This window comes from Penaeus monodon, chromosome 6, assembly GCF_015228065.2.
Source record: "Penaeus monodon isolate SGIC_2016 chromosome 6, NSTDA_Pmon_1, whole genome shotgun sequence".
In the NCBI taxonomy this organism is placed as follows: Eukaryota; Metazoa; Arthropoda; class Malacostraca; order Decapoda; family Penaeidae; genus Penaeus; species Penaeus monodon.
Genome location: NC_051391.1, coordinates 1,220,135 through 1,242,634, shown reverse-complemented (window position 1 = coordinate 1,242,634; position 22,500 = coordinate 1,220,135). Strand labels below are relative to the sequence as shown.

General features: G+C 30.3%; 1 protein-coding gene across 5 annotated transcripts in view; it reads left to right on the top strand.

Moving 5' to 3' along the window:
• Window positions 1-19,582, top strand: part of LOC119574126 (calpain-5-like) — a 63,587-nt gene extending 44,005 nt beyond the window's left edge. For 3 of the 5 annotated variants that reach the window (XM_037921199.1, XM_037921200.1, XM_037921201.1), the window contains exons 5-16: window positions 359-583; window positions 829-993; window positions 6,756-6,877; window positions 9,159-9,236; window positions 12,552-12,608; window positions 14,729-14,806; window positions 15,050-15,253; window positions 15,483-15,597; window positions 15,979-16,175; window positions 16,400-16,518; window positions 18,357-18,496; window positions 18,880-19,582. In XM_037921199.1, coding sequence (XP_037777127.1) covers window positions 359-583; window positions 829-993; window positions 6,756-6,877; window positions 9,159-9,236; window positions 12,552-12,608; window positions 14,729-14,806; window positions 15,050-15,253; window positions 15,483-15,597; window positions 15,979-16,175; window positions 16,400-16,518; window positions 18,357-18,496; window positions 18,880-19,062 — 1,683 coding nt within the window. In that variant the 3' untranslated portion in view covers window positions 19,063-19,582. The remainder of the gene's footprint in view (window positions 1-358; window positions 584-828; window positions 994-6,755; window positions 6,878-9,158; window positions 9,237-12,551; window positions 12,609-14,728; window positions 14,807-15,049; window positions 15,254-15,482; window positions 15,598-15,978; window positions 16,176-16,399; window positions 16,519-18,356; window positions 18,497-18,879) is intronic. The other 2 variants (XM_037921202.1, XM_037921203.1) reach the window with 1 other exon arrangement.
• The last annotated feature ends 2,918 nt before the right edge of the window (window positions 19,583-22,500 follow it).

The following is a 22,500-nucleotide window of genomic DNA, read 5'->3' as shown; positions in this document are numbered from 1 at the left end:
GGGAAGGGTTGGGCGTGTTTGTGTATTTCTGAGGGGAAAAAAAATTGCTATAGAGAAGGAAAGAAAGTTGGTGAAAGGAAAATCTCAATGATGGATAAGTCTGAGATTGACAGAGGAGACAAATTTATAGATACTTAGACTTAGGGCTAGGTAAGAGATGGAATTTTTTAGGTACCACTGGCTATTAGACCTATCTGAATATTATTTCCTATTTTATCTTTCTTGAGCATATGGAAAAAAAACAACAACAAAGCTTTAGCATAAAAGGATAGTATTCTTTAATATTCTGTTGGTCTTTTGGCCTCCCTAAGAATATTAGTATTGTCCATTTGTGTAAACACCTTTTTGAAACCTCCAGGTGATCCCAGACTACAAGGACCAAGAGTACGGCGATCTCCACCCCGGCATCTTCCACTTCCGCTTCTGGAGATTTGGCGAGTGGCTGGATGTGATTATCGATGACCTCCTTCCGACCATTGAGGGGGAACTGGTCTTTGTTCACTCAAGGGAGAAGAAGGAATTCTGGTGTGCCCTGCTCGAGAAGGCATATGCTAAGCTCCATGGTTCCTATGAAGCCCTTGAGGTGATTATATCTGTTGGTTATGTTAGCTTTTTGATTACATTGGATTGGGGTATTGGGTTGTTCTGCTGTGAGATCAGTTCATTGTCTTTTTTCTCATTACTTTTCTAAAAATTCATCTAGATTTTTTTTTATTGTAGGATTTGGGAATATGTAGTTTTCAGTATTATAATCATCACCAGGTGTATGAGCTTATTTAGAGACAAGCTAGTTATTATAAAGTAAAAAAAAAAAGAAATTTAACACAGGGTGGCAACCTGAGTGATGCCCTCGTAGACCTAACCTCTGGCGTGTCTGCGCATCTGGACCTGACTGTAGGCGGGTATACGGATGACTTCGAGAAGCGCAAGCAACTCTTCAAGATGATGGTGAAGGAAATGAATGAACACGCCCTCATGTGCTGTGCTATAACTGTAAGTTTTGTCAAAGTGACTGGCGCTGTTTAGTTTAATGATGTTGACATGTTGGTTTTAGATTTCGTTTGGCAGTATTATGAGTAACTCGGAGATTATTGCCTGTACATTTTTGCTGTTGTTGCCGTCGCCTTTTAGATATTATTAGGAATTTTTTCCTTGTGAGCAACCATTCGTATTTGTCCTAGCGTTATCTGTCCTGTTCTTGTCAATTTTTAAAAATGATGAGTCGCACATAAATGATGTTTCCCTGACCAACATCATGCTGTTAAGGCTTATAGTTTCAAAGGCTGCTTTTTTTATTTGATGTTTTTGAAGTGCATATTTAGCTTTTTATTGTAGGTGCAGTGTTATTAGCAGCTGTATTTTTTGGCTTTGGAGAATTGTCGTTACTATTTTTTATTATTTTTGCTTTATTATTATTATTATTATTATTATTATTATTATTATTATTATTATTTATTGTTATTGTTGTTATTATCATATATTATTATTATTTATTATTATTATTTTATTATTACTTATTATTATTATTATTATTATTATTATTATTATTATTATTATTATTATTATTTTATTTATTATTATTATTATTATTATTAATTATTTATTATTATTATTATTATTATTATTGTTATTGTTATTGTTATTGTTATTGTTATTATTATTAATATTATTATTATTATTGTTATTATTATTATCATCATCATTATTATTACTACTTTAAACATTATGATTATATCAGTAGTGTCAATATAATTACTATTATGATTATCATAATTTTTATAAGCATGATTAGCTCAAGTTGTATATATATATATAGTTTTGATGTAGTATATCGACCGTCTTTACAAATCTCAGCGAATTTTGGATTTGAAGACGACGCTTTGGAAGGAGGAAGAAGGAACATGATGGTGACATGTTTAATGTGAGGTAACGCGTCTGGTCGAGGGGTAACTTGTGTGATTTTTTTGGCTGTTTTTTTCTCTGAATGCTGTGGAAAGGTGATTTTAAGATGTACAATAATAGACGTAGCCTTTGACTATGGATTATTTATTTATTTTATTTATGTATTTATTTATTTATTTATTATTATTATTTTTTTTGAGAAATATTTAATAGTTCTGTTGTCATTATCTGTTTGAAAAATTTTGACTGTGATATTGTATATATATTTTGGATAAGGATATACAACTCTGAAAAAGGATCATAACAAAGTCCACGAATTTTATTTGTCTTTGACAGCCTAGAAACAAGATCACAATCTTTTCTCCAGAGATTGGTAAAGCGAAGAAGGTAACCTTACATTATATATACACACACTTTCACAATTCTGACACAGTACAGGAAAGCATGAACAGCATATCGTAAGGAGGGAAGGCACAGACTCATTGCATTGACGAGTTTTTAGAATGCGTCCAGTATAAAATTACATCATGTCAGAGAAATTTATTAAGAAAAAAAATTGTGGAGTCCTTGATCTAATGTGTAAATGCTGCTTTTTGGAAATTTAAATCCCTTCCTTGTTTGTGATAGTTTCATACACATTTCATACACATTAATTCAAATTACTCCGTTGTACATAGATAAAAGGGTACATTCTGGTAATAATGTTAAGTTAAATATTTGCATGTGGAAAATTATTTAATAATTGGTGGGCAGACAGGTAGAGATAAAATATATATGAATATATAAAGCTTGAAAGTAAGGTAGCCACTGCTTTTACAGAAATTAATGGTCGTGATTTCTGCAAAGTCCAGCATGCGGTAATATTTGTTGTTGGGATTTTTACTCCTTTAGGTTAGTTATTAAAATCAGGTCACTTGAACGGTAGCACCTGTATTTACTGATTGACAATGGGAATATGTATTCTTTAAGTATACTTAGTCACCTTTGAGGCATTTGTGGATTTATCCTTCACAGGAAATAGATGTTGGAAAAGATATACTCAGTTTATAAATATTTAGGATTATTTCACAAATGATAGACAATTATTTTGATTCAAAGTAGGTTCAGAAAATTATGAAGAAAATTTGTTTTTTAAACACAGAAGTGAAAGATGTATATTGAGCCAATGTGTATTGAATACATTTTCCATTCTTAGTGGTTAATACACTTAATAAAATTAATGCAATATAAGAAAAATTGTAAATATGATTTAGTGGTCTAAACATATGGTTTGCTTTTCAGTATAATAATGGTATGCTCCCAGCTTCAGATGGTATATCTTTTTTTTCTTTCTTTCTTTCTTTCTTTTATATATATATATATATATATATATATATATATATATATATATATATATATATATATATATATATATATATATATATATAAATCCATATGTGAACTAACCCTCAGAAATGTTATGTGACAAAGGACTTGCTCATAATTACTTGGAATTAATATTCTCATTTCTCAAATAATTCCGTGGAAAATGACAAAAAGAGAACGAGACATTTAATCCTTATCACATAGCAGAGAGTCTCAGCCGTATTTATTCATTCTACATTCTGGGCTTCCCGGCTTTCTTAGACTGGAGAGAACTTCACAGGGGTAAGCTGCATGTGTTGAACGTGATTCACCGTGTGCCGTGTGAAGTAGACGCACATAGGTTGATTAGGTGCTGCGGTCATTAAGATCTTTGGGATGGAGTTGAAACTGTCAAGTTCAAATTGTGGTTCTTTTTTTTTTTTTTTTATCATGTCTGGAATTTGAGAGCTATGTTTTGGAATATTTATGTGTGAAATACACGTTTAATAAAAAAAGGAATTAGATTACTTTTTTTTTCTAATTCAAGATTTGATTGATTTGATTAATGCACATATAGTATATTGAAAAAAAATATATATATAATACTAATATCCCAAATGCAGTTTCAAATTGACAGTTATCCTAAAGATGCTTTTGACAGAGCAGACAAAGATAGATTTATAATCTATTAATAGCCAGTGATATTATCTACCAGGTGTATTTAATAAACTTAATTTTTTTTTCTAATGTCACATTTTTTTTTACCACCGTGCATTGCTGATGCTTTTTTTTCTTATTGGCACTCTAGCACTGCATAGAATTCTAGATGATCTCGATAAAGGACTTCGTTTAGTTAACTCTGAGCTGAGTGAAAGGTTTCATGATTTGGCTCAGTCTCCATGTTTTTTTTATTTTGTATTTTATTTAAAGCATACCATTTACTCTTAAATTCATTCCTGTTTTATGTAAGTTTTTTATGTAACCCTTAGCTACAGGTAACTAATAGTTTAGAAATGTAGTAGTGTTGGTGTTATCATCATCCGTACTGTGATTTGAGAGAAATATATCCTAAGTTGAAGTAGTTCAGTTGTTATTAATATGTATTTATGCCATTTGGAATTGAACTGTGGACTACTTAGAGATTTTTTAGCTTTATTTTTCCATTTTGAAAATCAGCTTTAGAACTGCGTCCCTGTTTGATTATTGCTATTGCATATATTTTTTTTTTTATTTTCTCTCTCTCAGTGCATCAGAGTTAGAATATATAGAGGAAAGGAAAGTTTTGGTATTCATTATTTTATATAGATTCAGTTTTTGTGTCTTTTTAACTCTCTCTCTCTCTCTCTCTCTCTCTCTCTCTCTCTCTCTCTCTCTCTCTCTCTCTCTCTCTCTCTCTCTCTCTCTGTCTCTGTCTCTGTCTCTCTTCTCTCTCTCTCTCTCTTCTCTTTCTCTCTCTTTCTCTCTCTCTGTCTCTCTGTCTCTCTCTCTCTCTCTCCTCTCTCTCTCTCTTCTCTTCTCTCTCTCTCTCTCTCTCTCTCTCTCTTCTTCTTCTCTCTCTGTCTCTCTCTCTCTGTCTCCTCTCTCTCTGTCTCTCTCCTCTTCTCTCTGCTCTCTCTCTCTCTCTCTCTCTCTCTCTCTCTCTCTCTCTACCCCTCTCCCTCTCTCTCTCTCAATCTGAATTATTTTTTATTGGTGTGTCAGTAGTGTTTCTGCTTTTAACTAGAAAATGCTTATTGGAACAACAAGGCCATTACCTAGAACTCATTTACTGAACGTAGGCACTGATTATGCTGTTAGAATATTTATTGTAGTTAGCCTTTGTATTTTTGTTATTAAAAGAAATGAGTTCATACGACTCTCTGTTATTTGAATTGTAAGCCATTAACCTTTTTTAAATCATGAAAGATGATTACATCTGTTTAAGAAGGGGTATTGTTTGATAGTAATTTCTTGTAGTGAGCAAAGTCAGGTGGGATTTGTTTACATGAAATTAGGTGAAGAAAATGCATCCAGTCATTATGATAAAGAATATTCATATATGCACTATACCACCTGTACATTTTTGGATATACAGGCTTATCCTACAGGCATAGGATAACAGGAACACCTGTTCGCATCCATATCCATATTCATATCCATTAAGGCAAACATAAACACAAAAATAAGTGTAAATGTAAATGTTAATATATACATGAACTTGTACATATGTATATGCATGTACATATACATATTCATATTATATATATATATATATATATATATATATATATATATATATATATATATATATATATATATATATATAATAAGGCAAACATATATATATAATACATACATACATACATATATACATACATACATACATACATACATACATACATACATACATATATACATACATATACATATACATATACATGCATACACACACACACACACACACACACACACACACACACACACACACACACACACACACACACACACACACACACACACACACACACACACACATATATATATATATATATATATGTGTAGAAAAGGTATGAATGAGAATGAATATCTTCACAATACAAGAGATGTATTTAATAAATACATCTCTTCTATTGTGAAGATATTCATTCTCATTCATACCTTTTCTACATTTGAATGAATACTTCATAATAGAATATATATATATATATATAGATATATAGATATATATATAGATAAGTATATATATATATAATAGTATAATGATATAATATAGAATATATAATATATAAGATAGTATATATATATATATATATAGAGATGATATATATATTAGATATATAATATATGATAAATAATAATGAGATATATATATATATATATATATATACATATATATATACATATATATATAATATATATATATATAATATAATATATATATATATATATATATATATGTATGTATGTATGTATGTTATATATATATATATATATATATATATATATATATATATATATATATATACATACATACATACATACATACATACATACATACATACATACATACATACATACATACATACATACATACATACATACATACATACATACATACATACATACATATGCATATGCATATGCATATGTATATGTATATACGTATACATGTACACCCATATATGCAAACATTTACATTTAAAGATATATTCTGACAGATACAGATGCACATCCACATGCAAATACACATGTACAGGCATGCATTACAGGACATTTGTTCATATACATTTATATAGTTTTCTTCAAAAAGTATTTTGTAAAAGAAAATGCCTTTGATATGTATATATTTTTTTTCGTGGTTCCTGTGTAATATTCAGTTAATTTTGAGATCGGCAGATTTTCCCCCCTAATACTTGGTTATTATAGAAGGAAAGAAAAAAAGAAAACACGTTCAGGAAGAGAAAAAGTACACAAGGTTATGTCTTTTGCCAAAACCCTGTAAATTCACTCTTTTCTTTGTATTCTTTCAGCCCCACTCCCACGAGGAAACCGAGATGAGGACAAACGTGGGCTTGGTGAAAGGCCACGCCTATGGCATCACAGCAGTTCGGAAAATCAACATCGGTGACACGGGACTTTTCTCGATATTCAAGTATGGCTTATTCGAGCACTTTTTTTTTTTTTTTGAGGTCCTATTTTTTCCATTCTTTTATTTTGGGATACGGGCTATAAGAATTTTTTTTTTTTTTATTGATTTATTTATTATTTTATTTGTAGCATTATTATTATTATTATTATTATTATTATTATTATTATTATTATTATTATTATTATTGTTATAATCGTTTTTTGGCAGTATATATGATATTCAAATTTTAAATATTGTCCTTTTTGTGACTGAAAGAGTCAATTTTCCTGCATGGGGTATCAGTGATAACAGTATTTGATTGATATGCTGAAGGAAAAATATTTTAATCTAAATAGTAACAACGCTTTAGTCATGGTCGAGTGTTATTCTTTTAACTGGCTTCTTTTTCCCAGTCATGTGCCTGTTGATATTAACCTAGTATATGTGCCAGATGGATGGCCATACATTAAGAGGTAAAAAGTAAACTACTATCTGTACATATACCCACTGAACAACAGTACACGAACACAGTAATGGATAGAAAATGAAATGAAACACAGCCAAGAAGCGTGAAGTAATAGATTTGTTAAGTTATGTTGAAAGAATAAGTTTTTTCTTGGAATACATTTCTTTCTTTATTATTATTATTATTATTATTATTATTATTATTATTATTATTATTATTATTATTATTATTATTATTGTGGCTGTGTTTCATATCCACTGAAGTTTATGTCTTTGTCACTATAGATTTACTTGTGAACATAACCTCATTGTTGTTATGATTATAATGAATAATAATTTTACTTTAATTGTATTTATAATGTCTGTTACACTCATGATGTGCATAAATTCAGGCCACCAGTACACTAATATTTAGAAAATCAGGTATAATTGCAAGCACAGATTTGGAAATAGCAATGGATGAGTTAAACCAAATTTTAGTATCTTGAAAGCACAGTCATAGAAATGCAGAAAACTATATAGTCAAATAAAAAATATGGATAGGGAGGTAAAGTATTAAAGTAAAGGTTATTATGTCAAAATATTTTCATTAAGAACGGGATCATAAATTTGTGCTGTTGTTATTAGGGAAAAAAAAAATTATATCTATATCTATCTATCTATATCTATATCTATATCTATATCTAAACTAATCTATCTATTATCTATATCTATTATCTATAATCTAATATTATAATATATATATATATATATTATATATATATATATATATATATTATATATATATACTATATATATATATAATATATATATATATTATATATATAGTTATATATATATAATATGTGTATATATATATATGGTATATATATTATATATATATTATATTATATATATATATATATATATATATATATATATATATATATATATATATATATATATATATATATATATATGTGTATTTTTTTTTTTTTACGGTAGGTTCATGTTTGAGCCACCATGGTCACAGCATGATACTTAATTGTAGTTTTCATTGGGGTGAGTGCGTGGTAGGGTCTCCAGTTCCTTCCCAGGGAGAGTGCCGGTGTTACATTTTAGGTAACCATTCTCTCGATTTATCCGGGCTTGGGACCAGCACTGACTTGGGCTGGCTTGGCCACCCAGTGGCTAAATAGGCAATCGAGGCAAAGTTCATATATATATATATATATATATATATATATATATATATATATATATATATATATATATATATATATATATATATATATATATATATATATATATATGAATTGTATATAAATGTTTGATTGGAAATATGCTGCTGTAATCTAGTAATCCGTGAATGGACGAGTAAGGTATAATTGCATGAATGAGCTAATGATTTTATTGGAGTTTAGGGTTTGAGATGTTTTGTAGAGTATTGCAACATTTTGAAGTAATTGTTGTAGAGTGCAGCATGCCAATACTAATGTATATATCTTAAAACAGCAATAAAAATTAAATATTATTTGCACCAAGAATGGTTAAACAAGTATTGATGGGGAATGTCTCATGATATGCATAGATTATTGAAAGTATAGAATTATTTGCTGTATTTTTCTGAGTAGTAGAAATGCACACAACTGTTAAAGAAAAAAGAATGTCAAAACACTTTTTTGTCAAGTGTGTGTATGAGTATTATCTCTTGAAAGATATTTTCTATTATTTTAATGAATGACAATATAATGTCCTTGATGCCAAATATCACATATATGGATTTGATTGTACTTTTATCCTAATTGTCTCCCTACCGGACACCTTTATTGCATACCCTAATGTCCTTTTCACATGGCAGGGGAGCACAGAAGATCCGCATGGTCCGCCTCAAAAACCCATGGGGTGAGCGCGAGTGGAACGGAGCATTTAGCGATGGGTAAGTTAACGCTGCACCTTCTCCCTTTTCTTAGCTATTTCCCGTGCATAGATATTTAACAAGTCCGTTTTACTGTTTTTTTGTTGTCATTTTAAGAATCTTGTTTACTGCTGAATGCAAGTAAGGTATTGCATTTGGGATTATGGAAGAGACTTGTTCATTTTTTTTACTGTGAGGAAGCAAGCCGCTGCACAGATTTTATGTTCTGGCTTTGGATTAAATCTATATAGAAATAGTTTTTGTGGGAAACATGCATATTTTCAGCTTTTGATTGAGAGTTTTGTTCATGTTCTTAATGTGATTTTTTGTTAGCTTTATCTTTTGTAAAGATCTTAAAAGGCTTAGGTCTATAAAAGATTGATTAAAAATTGAATTCATTAGTAGTTGTAGCTTAGTGATGATATTTGGTATGTAAATTTACTGAAAGAGCATCTTCCATTTTATGAAATTAGTGGAGAAGTTGTGTTAATATTTTATTCTCTCTGATGAATAGATCATTTATTGTAATACCATTTTTTTATTTCTGCTGTAGCTCTTGTTCCTTTTAAATATTGTGATATTACATACACACATAAACACATGCCCACACACCTGTACACACACACACACAAAAACACACACACACACACACACACACACACACACACACACACACACACACACACACACACACACACACACACACACACACACACACACACACACACACACACACACACACACACACACACAAAAGTACATTTCCATATACATATTTAGATTACATTTTTGTCATTATATATATTTACTTGCTTTTTGTGTTAGAATTGTACTGAATGTTGCTTGAAGGCTGTGTATGTTGCAATGTTTTCTTGGCAGTTGATTGACTACTTTCTTATATATAGAGGTTGAGAACTGTAAAATCTTGAGCATCATGCAATGATTCTTGAATTGTCTTATCTTCTGCGGAAGGAATTTTATAATCTTGTCTGTAGTTGGTGTAGCACACAAGTTTTGTTGCAGAATTACTTTTCACGTTCATACAAAAAAATACATCCATCTATATGCATTGGTAACATTTGATCGGTGTTAATTTTTATTTTTTTTTCATTAATTCCCCTAATCCTTTTCATAAAAGGACATTTTGTGTGCTACTTTAACTTAAAAACATTTTATTTGGTGATTGTGTCCAAAAGGAGGACTCATTTATGGCTTGAAAATGCATGCAAGCCCTCCTCCTTTCCAGGGCTGCGACTCCATCTATATCTTATCTCTTTGTCCTTATACCCAAAATGTATGTATCTGGTCTGGTCTTATTTCCATGCTCGGCTGCAGTTATTTCAGGACAGAAAGGTAATGTGTACCATTTAGAAACAAAATGATAAGCACAGATGTAGATTATTATTTTATCTGCTTTTTGCAAAGTATTAATTTTTTTTTTTTCCTTTCTTTTCTTCTTGAGGCAATTTTTTTTTCTGTTCCAGAATGCTGTTTTGAAACAGTATTAGTATATTGGTCACAAGGTACCTGTGCTTGATATGATAACCGGTATTTTACCAAGGCTTTGTAGTGTTCAGTACTTGCACAAAGTTACATTGTAAAACTGTTTGCGTATTTGACATACATTGGGGGATAGTGGCATATTGAGTGTTATTCATTTTGTTTCATCTGAATGAATAGTTGAAAAAGAAGCATTAGTCAAGGCTTACTGGAGTCGGTTTGTGGATCTCTGAACCAAATTTCATGTTAGGAAGTGTTCAGTGAGGTCAGTTTTTTTAGCAGTGCAGAAACCTGAATGCTGTAATAGGACTGTCATAGTCTTGGATAGACATAATCATATCTCATATGATGGACCAAGTTTTTTTTTTTTTCTTATTACCATTTTACAGAACTCAAAATTATATATACATCATATGTTATAGGAGACAAATAGCATACTTATACAAATAGGTAATTGAATACCATAATTAATTCTACAGATGTAGGTGAAGAGAGGAAATATGTCTGTTTGCTAGTCATGAAAATATGCTGAGGATAATGAAGAAGTGCTAAAGATATTGGAAAGGGAGGACCAGGCAGTATATTTTATTCTGTAAGGGGTTAAAATCCATGTCATTTAAAGCACACAGTTGTCACAAATATTACCAAACTCGTAAGTTTTTAAAAGCAAATGGGGCTTTCAGAGACAAAAATGGAAAAGCATAAAAGAATTATTGCAATGAAGCAGATGCGTTATCCCATACCATTAGGGATGGAACATAAAGCTAATGAATTTAAGAAATTGAATTATTGATTTTAAATCTAGGAATTTTTTAGTACAGGTATTTTGTTGTATAAATTACTTGGGTCATTTTTACTGCAAGTACATTTTTCAACCTCACTTAAAGCCTCAGCATGGGACAGCTTATTCCGAATTTCTTCCTTGACTTAAGATGTACCTTCTCCATCTTCATTTTTGCTCCGTCCACTTCAACTTTGCACAAGCACTAGAAGAAAATGCAAAAGCACACGTGTCCACTTTCATCTTCAGCCTCATGGCCTATATTTTCCTCCTTTAGTTCAACCCAAAAGGACAGGAGAATTCAGAGCTTGACTGAGAGCTCTGTAAAAGAAATTAGGAAAATTATCAGATAATTTTTTTCCCCTATATACCTTACATATCGAGAATAAACATTGCCACATAATGTGTGCTCATGGAGTGGGAGTGGATGGGGGATACTACAGTTCAGAAAGCTATGACGTATAAAAAAAAAAAAAAAAAAATTACTGTCTTTTGCCTTGGTTCATATTCATAACTAATAATGATTGTCATATGTCATCCTGAGAGGATTAAAGAGTCTTGCATTCTTTTCCTTACTCTCATTCTTGACCTTCCCTCTTTCACTGTGTCTCACATTCAGAAAAATGATCAGAATGAGAAAGAATATCTTCAAGATATTCATACTCTTTCATATTTTCATTCTCATTTCCCACCAGCAAATCCCTCACTTTCCACCTTTACAATTATTGTCACTCACTCTCGCGTTTACTGCACCCTCATCTTCACCCTTATCCTCACACTTAGCTGTAATCACCCTTTCAAACACATCTCACAACCTTCTCATCCACATGGAAATGGGAATACTCTAAAAACATGATGATGGTTATCCTGTGTCCGCATAATTCTTGAAACGAGACTTAAATTATTTTAATAAAAACACGTAGGCTGTATATCTCACTGCTTTTTCTTTTGTTGAAGCTATACATGCACCGTTGCTGTTGTATTTAACGTATCTAAAACTTGCTCTGTTTGTAGCAGCGGAGCATGTTTTCACAAGAAGATTGATTGTTTTACAGTAAAGAAAGGAGTGGATTTGTGTACACTACCTCGGAACTGACCAAAATGTACTCCAGGTGAATACTTATTATAGTGTGTGTTTCACAAAGTTTTGCACAACGAAACAGCTGTAACTTGGTGATTCTTAATTTTTTTTGCTCATTTTTTTAAAGAACATAAAAAAAGTAGAATGAATTTCTTTGACAGTAGGTGTGAGGAATGTGTGTACCACATTCACTAAACACGTGCACCGTAGGCAAGAGGTTTAGATTTGGGCGGTGTTCGACTGGGGTGGTAAAATGCAAGAAGGTTTGTTAAGAAAGGAAAATACAAATTTAGAAGATATGTCCTGTTTTTTTTTTTTTTTCATTATTTGATGTTAGTACTTTTTTTTGGGAATGGCCTTAGATTTGTGTTTATTTTCGTTTTTTTCATTGGCCATAGACCTGATACTGTTTTAGCTTTCTGAATGGTCTTTGAAATGATATTATTTTAGCTTTTTTGCATTATTACAGCCCCACTTTAATTGCCTTGGTCTAGTCTGTTTTCTAATTCATTGTGTGGATATTTCAGTTTTATGACATTTTTTATGTGTATTTTTTTTTTCTTTCTTTTTTTCTTTCTTTTTGATGCAGGAATTCAGCTTTGCATTCGAGAGTTCTTTTCACTTCATTTTTGTTATTGTTTGGAAGCATGTCATATCTCTTATCAGTTCTGCCATATCTTTTATTTCTTTTCTTATTTCTTTTACGAATACAGAATCTCGCGCCCTTATTTGATGTTATTTTTATTGATAGCGTAATCCCTGTTGTTGGGTATACAAATTTACTTATTCTTACGAATCGTTTCTTTTCTCTGAAATTGAGTTTCATTTACTCCTATTTGTATATTGCATCCATCAGATAAGAAAGAAATACTGCCATCAGTGTTTGTTTAGTGTCAATGTGATACACAAATCCCCTTTACCAAGTGCTTGCACTTATCCTTCTCACATAGTTCAGTAAGTTTAGTAACATTTTATTTATTTATATATTTATTATTATTATTTTTTTTTTTTCTTTTACTTTATTTGTATAAGATTTGATTGCTGCTTATTGCTCAATAAGCTTTGCTCAGTAACAGAGTTGAATACTGGAATTGCACACCAATAAGATGTGGGTATTTAACTGCAAAATTAGCGTATGGACCTCTACGAGATGTCAGAATTAGTGTATATTTCCTTTCCATCCATCCCAAAACAGCCATTGTTACAGTCACACAAATCTAAGGGACTGTTGCCATGCTATAATTCACCACTGAGGAGGGAATCCATTAATAATTTTTTTAATTGTATGGAAGCATACAATTCTTTATTCTATCTCTGACAGATTGATTTGTTTGTGTAGCTAGAATTTAAGTCATGTCAGATGAAAATCATAATGTGGGCATATGTATTCAGCTTTTCATGTTGTAAAAAATAGATGAAAGGACACTTAATATTGATTATTCAAATAATTAAAGGTTTTTATTTTGTAAATATGTCTTCTTATGGTTGTGCAAATGCAGTGTTAACCCAGGTAATCAGAATACATTTTGATAACACAAAAGTCTTTTCTTATGAAATGTTTGGCTGAAGAGGATGATGATAATTATCATTTGATAGAAATTTTATGAAGGACAACGTCGAGAATTGTTTTTATGAGTAGACTAAGTATGGCTGAGCGGATCTTTGTTATTTTCCCTATGTGCGAAGGAGCATAATTCCCTTTGTAAAAGCAGAAGATAATCTCTGGACCCTAATCTGCTACTAAGTTGTTTAATTTTATTTTATTTATCAGTTATGTTATTCCCTTTTCGTTTACTTCTTTAGCTCTACCTGAAACTCCATCCTTCTTCTTTATGTATTTGTATCAGCTTGCTAACTAATGAAGAGTGTGTATTTTAACACCAGACCTGTTCTTGATGCCATTTAGGGTTTTTCAGCAGGTTTTGGATCTTTTGTGACATTTTTCCTTTTTTTTCTCTTTCTTTCTTTTATAAGTTAATGAGATTGCATGTTGTTGATGTTTGGAATATGTCCTATATATGTAGTGCATTTCTCAATAAAGATACTGTATAACAAAAGCAATTTGAATAAAGGACAGGAATTTACACTGATATAGATTGATTCATACTTGGAAAACTAGCCATTTTTTAAAGCATGATGAACACCCAACAGATCTCCAGAATGGTCAAAAGTCTCGGCATCAGAGAGAGAAAAGTTAGGACTGACTTTTGAAGATGATGGAGAGTTTTGGTAAGTGAAATTGTGGCTGATTTTCAAGGAGACTATTGTATCCTGTACAGTATTTTTTGACTAAGAAATAGAATGCTAAGTTTTATAGAATATTGGTTTTATAACTTTCAAGGCAGACTGTACATAAAAGTAAAAAAAAACATTTTGATATTGCTTGTGTTGATTTAGGTGTATTAAAATATTTGAGTGTATAAAGGTACAATTTTCCCATGTTCACTACTGTGAATTTTCTTGCATTTTTAGGATGACATTTGATGATTTCGTGGAACACTTCACCGACCTGTCAATCTGTTTCCTTATCAACACCAAAGTCTTCAGTCTTAGTAAAACATGGCATGAAACTGTCTTTGTGGATGCATGGACCATCGGCATTCGAGGCCACAACTCGGACCGGGCAGGAGGCTGTCCAAACCACAAGGATTCCTTTTTGCGTAATCCACAGTATCGGTAAGTTGATTTTCTAACCTGGGTGGCAAGTTATATATCTTAATATTTCTAAATACTACATATACATGTAACCTAAGGTAATCTTACTGTTGTTGTATTTTATGCTTCCTGTTTGAAAACATTCAGGGAACTTGAAATGGTTTTTAGTTCCTGGCCATATTAGATGGAGGATATGTTTGGCAGTACAATGAAAACTAATGTTTTTTTTGTTTTTTTTCACACATTTCAGGTTTGATATCAGGGAGGAGAGTGATGATGTTATATTCCAGCTGATGCAGAAAGACACACGTGATAGGAAGCAGGAGGGTATCCAAAACCTTGTCATTGGATTCCACATTATGAAGGTGTGATAGTCACCCCATGCCAGATCTCAGCTCTTGTGGTGTAACAAATTCCAGACCTTAATTGATGAAATGCAGTTATTGTCGGAGATGTCTTGACATTGATTACAAAGTGTCATAGAAAAAGCTTAGAACATATTATAAGTAACTATATTAAAGGGATTGAAAGCTTTAATAATCGGGTGTGAACAAAACCAAGAAAAGCTCATCCTGTGTGCACATGTAGCTCTGAACTTATAATTATAACTAATAACTATAAGATAATAAAGAACTCTGACTTTGTTGAATAACATATATGACAGATATAGGATTGTAGATTTTATGACAGGCATTTTCTTCAGAGAATTTTTATTTCAGTGTAAACATAAGGTTTGAACATTTCAGGTCGAGGAAAATAGGAAATACCGTGTTCACAGGATACATGAGAGTATAGCCACATCAGACTACATCCGCACACGTGCAATATTCCTGCGAGAACAGCTGAAACAGGGACGCTATGTTATTATACCCACTACATTTAAGCCTGATGAAACTGGAGAATTTATTGTGAGAATGTTCACATCCAAAGATGCCAATTCAAGGTATGCTACTGAAGTTTTTTTTTTCCCCACTTTCTCTCTCTCCTTTTTTTTTTTTTTTTTTTTTTTTTTTTTTTTTTTTGTTCTTCTTCTTCTTCTTCTTCTTCTTCTTCTTCTTCTTCTTCTTCTTCTTCTTCTTCTTCTTCTTCTTCTCATTATGTTGTTTTAATAGTATTGAGGCTAATGTCAGTTTTACAGTTTTATGTACATATTCCTTATATTTCCAGAGAACTCACTCTGGATCAGCCTCGAATCCGCTGGTATTCCTGCGTCAAAAAGCCAGTCCTTGTGACCACCATCACTGTTAAAGGTGCTTTTAACTTGGAGAAACAGTCAGCATTTGGAGGTAAGATATAAGAAAAAAAAAATTGTGGTTTGCCGTGTTTTTTATATATATATATATATATATATATATATATATATATACTTTTTCTTCCTTGTAATGATATTTAATAGACGGTGATTTTTTTTTTTTTTTTTTTTTTTTTTTTTTTTTTTTTTTCTCTCTCTTCTTCTTTGTCTTCGTCTTCTTCTTAAGTTAGATCTGATCTTGTTTCCTGGTTTAGGCTTGATTTCCAGTGGAGTGCCGGATAGTGTTGAGTGTCTAATTTTATGGTACCTGTATCTTTATTTCTCCAAAATAACTTTGCCAGTCAATTAATTAAATTCAGTGATTTGAATATTTATTTACTGGGCCTGTATGACTTCAGAGAGACATGTATTTAAAGAACAAATAATGAGATATTCAAGGTCCGTTTGTCATGCTGTTGATGGAAGTTATGTGGATGCGTTTCTTTCTTTTTCCTTTTTTCTTAAATGTTTAAAAAATGTATTAATTTTTTTGCATGCCTTCAAGAATTGGCAAATCAGACAGAAATGCTATATAAGAACCAAGCGCCTAAGAGGCGTATGAGACGGCTCAAACGCATAATTTACGATGAAGGGGAAAAAGGTTTGGCTCACCAAACACACGTAGAGATGCTCATCCTTGGTGTTCATAGACTCAGCTGACAGTTAATATATTGCCATTTTTTACTGTATTGGGATCAGTTTGTACTATACCTAATGTAATAAATCTCGATTAAAGAATAGATCTGCAAATTTTCAAGTATTTTCTATAATATTCCATCTGTGGCATAGTTTGGTTTGACTTGAAACAAAGTGGGTCCCTTTTTTCTTGTGCGACTTTTGGGTTCCGTTTTATTTCTGCACACTGTAAGAAGACTTTATAAAATGCGTTAACTGACTGTATGAACACCTCCTGGGCAAGCATACGTAATGTCCAAACTGGAATGATCCAAATGTTCAATAGAGCACTGGAGAAATTACACGTTAATATGATTACAGATTATCTGTTGTGCATATGTTCTAGTGGTTGAAGTAAAACCTATGAAAGGGTAGTTATTGTAAATCTGGTATTCATTACTGTATGCAAAAATTATCATATTCAAAATTTAGAATATAGTATTGATGTATGGGATTTTCAAACTGTGACATGTACCTGTAATATAAACTAGAATCATCTGCTAATTTGCATGACTGACACAATATGTCTTGACCCACTCTTAAGAAAAAAAAAAAAAAGTGAAATATTCCTAAAAAATATGAAGTGTTTCTTTTTAAAATGCAACACTAATGCATGCTTTCATCTTTGGTTAAGGAGTCAATCGCGTAAGTAAGTTTCTTGTGTTTACTTCTTGTAGTAAATGCATGCAAAAATTTTAGGAATGATAATAATAAATATCATTTTACTGTATTAGGCAATGATAATTGTATTTGATATGTCTTTTTTTTATTGTATATGTTTTTGTAGATTTATCTAAATTATAAAGTTGTAAGGTTATAAAGATATATATTTATGATTGTTGTTAGCAAAATGATAAGATTTAATACATTAAATGTGTGATAATTGTGCAATATAAGAATGACTGATAATTAAAAGGTAAATGCAGAAGTAGCACTGTATGTTAATATTACATAGACTTGATTTTTTTAAATATTTTATGAAGAGGTTAGTTTTTCTATAGTTTAGAATTTAATATATCAAGTTTATGTAGATGATTAATTATAAAAACATACCTGAAATATACTTAAATGCATCAAGGAAAAAACTAGTTTGTTTATAAAAATTCATATATATATAAGAAAGCCTCATTTACCATAAACCATTCTGATGTAATTTAGGAGAGGCAGATGCATATTGCATAATAAAGTGCGAGGGTGAAGTGGTGAGGACGCCGGTAGAGAAGGGAACATCCGACCCCAAGTGGGACACAACGGCCATCTTTTACCGCACTAAACCTGGACAGCCAATCGTGCTTGAGGTATGTGTTAAATAGTATTCAGTTGCTTTGTTGTTTAGAAGTTCTGAGGAAAGTTTGATGGAATTATACTATGTCAATGTTTACTCGTTCTAAGTAGTCGGTGAGCTTGTATTAATTTCTCATTTTGCACTTTTTGATGTGAGTCCATTTGCTGTTACAAATAATTAGTAAAGATTGTTCAGACATTATTATTTAAATAATAAGAATAAATGTGTGAATGACAAAGATTTTTTTTTCTTTTCTTTTTTTTTCTGGCAAATGTTTCCAGAATTCTGCAGTCAAAGCTTTTACATTATAATATTTTTCTGAATATTTAACTGTTACAATCTCAAGTTTGTTGCAGAAGTTCTTATGATTGCAATATTTGAACATTTTGAACACAGGTGTGGAACAGCAACCTGTTAATGGATGGATTTATCGGCCGAGCGGAAGTTGTGGCCCCCATCAACCCCAATGTAACACAGGTGGAACTTCCACTGTTTGGGCGAAGAAAAGAAAAGACTCTAGAAAAGCAGGGAAAGTTGGTAGTGCAGGTTTATAGTGATGACGATCTCACAAGCATTTGATTTTAGCTCTGTGATATCTCTGGTATGTTAAAGTAAAATTAAATATACTCTGTGGCATTTAAGTAAAATCTTGTAAATGTGCTCTTATAGGGCATAAAATCCTTTTCATATACACTTGACAATAAGGTGCCAAGTGAAATGAAGAAATGGATTAAAGTATCATAAGAATTTTGACAGAGAAAGAGGGAAAAAAAAGAAAGAGAGAAATGAAAATAAGAAACATATAAAGCAATGGTATGAATTTCTTTGTGTGCACTTTAGTGGAAGGCAAAAATATATGTTCAGTTCTTATTTTTTCCCTCTCTGCATTTGTATTACTGTGACAAATAATAACTAAGGGATTTGGTTAAAATGATGCCTGGTGGAAGGAAGATAATGTAAAAGTTATAGGGTATGGAAGATCTTTTCACACATTTAGATAGCATTATAAGTCTAGTAATTTTGTTGTGAATCATAAAAAATCTAGTTTGGAAGTATTGAAATTACATGTGCAAAAATGCAAACTGTATATATACATATATATTTATTGTTTATGTTTCCTAATTATATTTGACTTTATAAGGACCAGAAGTCTTCGTAAATAATACATTAAAATAATAACTGCCTATCCGGATGAATAAGATGACCCTGTTAAATGTTGTTAATTCAAGGAAGGAAGAAGATTTTTGTCCTTGAAGCTTATCACAGCGGATCAGAACATGGAACATGTTGTGTTAGTATCTTGCGTCTTTTATGCAAAGCTTAACATCAAAGTGAAAATGATAGGACGTGATACAAGGTGCACAAAATGTGAAATGCATTAATGTTGTTTGTTAAATGTGGAAGGGTTTTCTTTTTAGTTACTTTACTAAAGAATAAATGAATATAGAAAAAAAAAAAAAATTAAATACAATGCAGTAATTAAATGATATAGAAAATTCTCCTAATGCACAATATTATGTGTACTACACATAGTATGTATATATATATATGTATATATATATATGTATATATATATATGTATATATATATATATATATATATATATATATTATATATATATATATATATATATATATTATATATATATATATATATATATATATATATATATATATATATATATATATATATATATATATATATATATATATATATGACAAAATATACCTGCATGCATTTTCTCAAGGTATATAGCTAGGATAAAGTGTGTGTGTATGTGCTGAGGGGGGGGGGGGGCTTTCGAATGCTGGAGGTACACAGTGGCTCATGAAATTCAAAGAATAAAGAATGAATAGAAAAAGAAAAGAAAAAAAGCTGAGAGGTGGTAAATATGGAGTGAGGCAACACAGGAAAAGTAGTGCCTTCTTATGAGCCCTAATTTTGTCTATTTCATACATACATACATGCATATATATATATATATATATATATATATATATATATATATATATATATATATATATATATATATGTATATATGTATATATGATATATAATACTATATATATATATATATATATATATTATATTATATATATATATATATATTTAAAATATTATATATATAATATATATAATATATATATATATATATATATATATTATATATATATATATATATATATATATATATATATATATATATAATATATATATATATATATATATATATATATATATATGTATATATATATATTATATTATTATTATATATATATATAATAATATATAATATTATATATATAATCATATAATATAATATATATATCATATATATATGAATTTTATTGTTGTTTTTTTTTTTGTTTTGTGTTTTGTTTTGTTGTGTGTGTGTGTGTGGTGTGTGTGTGTGTGTGTGTGTGTGTGTGTGTGTATGTATGTATGTGCGTGCGCGTAAGTGTATGTATGTATGTATCACACACACACAACACACACACACACACACACACACACACACACACACACACACACACACACACACACACACACACACACACACACACCACACACATCTCTCTCTCTCTCTCTCTCTCTCTCTCTCTCTCTCTCTCTCTCTCTCTCTCTCTCTCTCTCTCTCTCTCTCTCTCTCTCTTCTCTCTCTCTCTCTCTCTATTCCCTATTTATATGATATATATGCAAACACAAGACCTGCTTTCTCTGCGTAGGTTTAAGGAGTTCAAAAAAGCAGGTAGATTTTTCATAATGGGATAATTCGAAGGAAATTAGTTGATTTTAGACTGATCAAATGAATATTTTGAATAACGTTAATGAATATACTGCCATGTCGTTTGTCACTTGTGTTATCAAGAATGTAGTTTTGTTATTGTTTGCAGTACTTAAAACCACTTTGATATTGATATGTGTTAGCTTAACTAGTGTTTTATACATACTGGAGATCTGACGTGTATTTTTTTTTATTTTTATTTTTTTTTGTGTGTGAAAATGGGTGTTATGAGAAGAGATTTTGTTTAAATGATACTCCATTTTGTTTCTTTGATAACATCACGGTTCTTTGTGATTATTAAGAAAATACATAAAGAAATAAGAAAATATAGAAGAGATATGAAAGTGATATATATATATATATATATATATATATATATATATATATATTATATATATATATGATATATATATATATATTATGTATATATATATATGTATATATATATATATGTATAATATATATATATATATATATATATATATATATATATATATATATATATATATATATATATATATATATATATATATATGTAGCTACATATGATGTTTATTTGATGTTTCATTAGTTAGGGCTTCATGAGAATCACATATATCAATTTAGAGTTGCAACCATTGACATACCAGTCATGAATCTGAAATTGCAGAATTATTTTCTCATTTTCATGCTACTTCTAAAAGGAGGCAAATCCGATCCATTTTCATTAATGTATCTAAAAATAAATGGTGCTTTGATATTGAAAATTCTTGTGATCATGTTTGTTTTTTGCTTTTATATTTATATCTGATTGTTTTCTTTTTTCTTGTAACTTTTTTTCTTTTTTCTTTTTTTTATTGTTATCTATAACTGTGTGATACTGAATGTGGTCCTGTGAGTGAATATAAGTATAGCTATTCATAAAGACAGATTTTTTTACTCTTTAATAGAAACTAATAAAAATATATATGACACTGGTAACATATGTGTGTATGCCTTTCTGTGATAAGTCAGAAATATAAATTGTTTCAGAAGTTCTCCTGTGTTATTAACCTTTATATGCCTTGCAGGAATTAGAAAAAATACATCATAAATGTAAAAATATGCAAACAAATACAAACATGAAAACAGATACTAGTTATTAATTCAGTAATAGTCACTCTAGCTGTAAATTGAGAGAATGATTACCTAAAAGGTGACAAAGGCATTCTACCATGCACTCACTCCAAGATCATCACAACATGAAAATACAA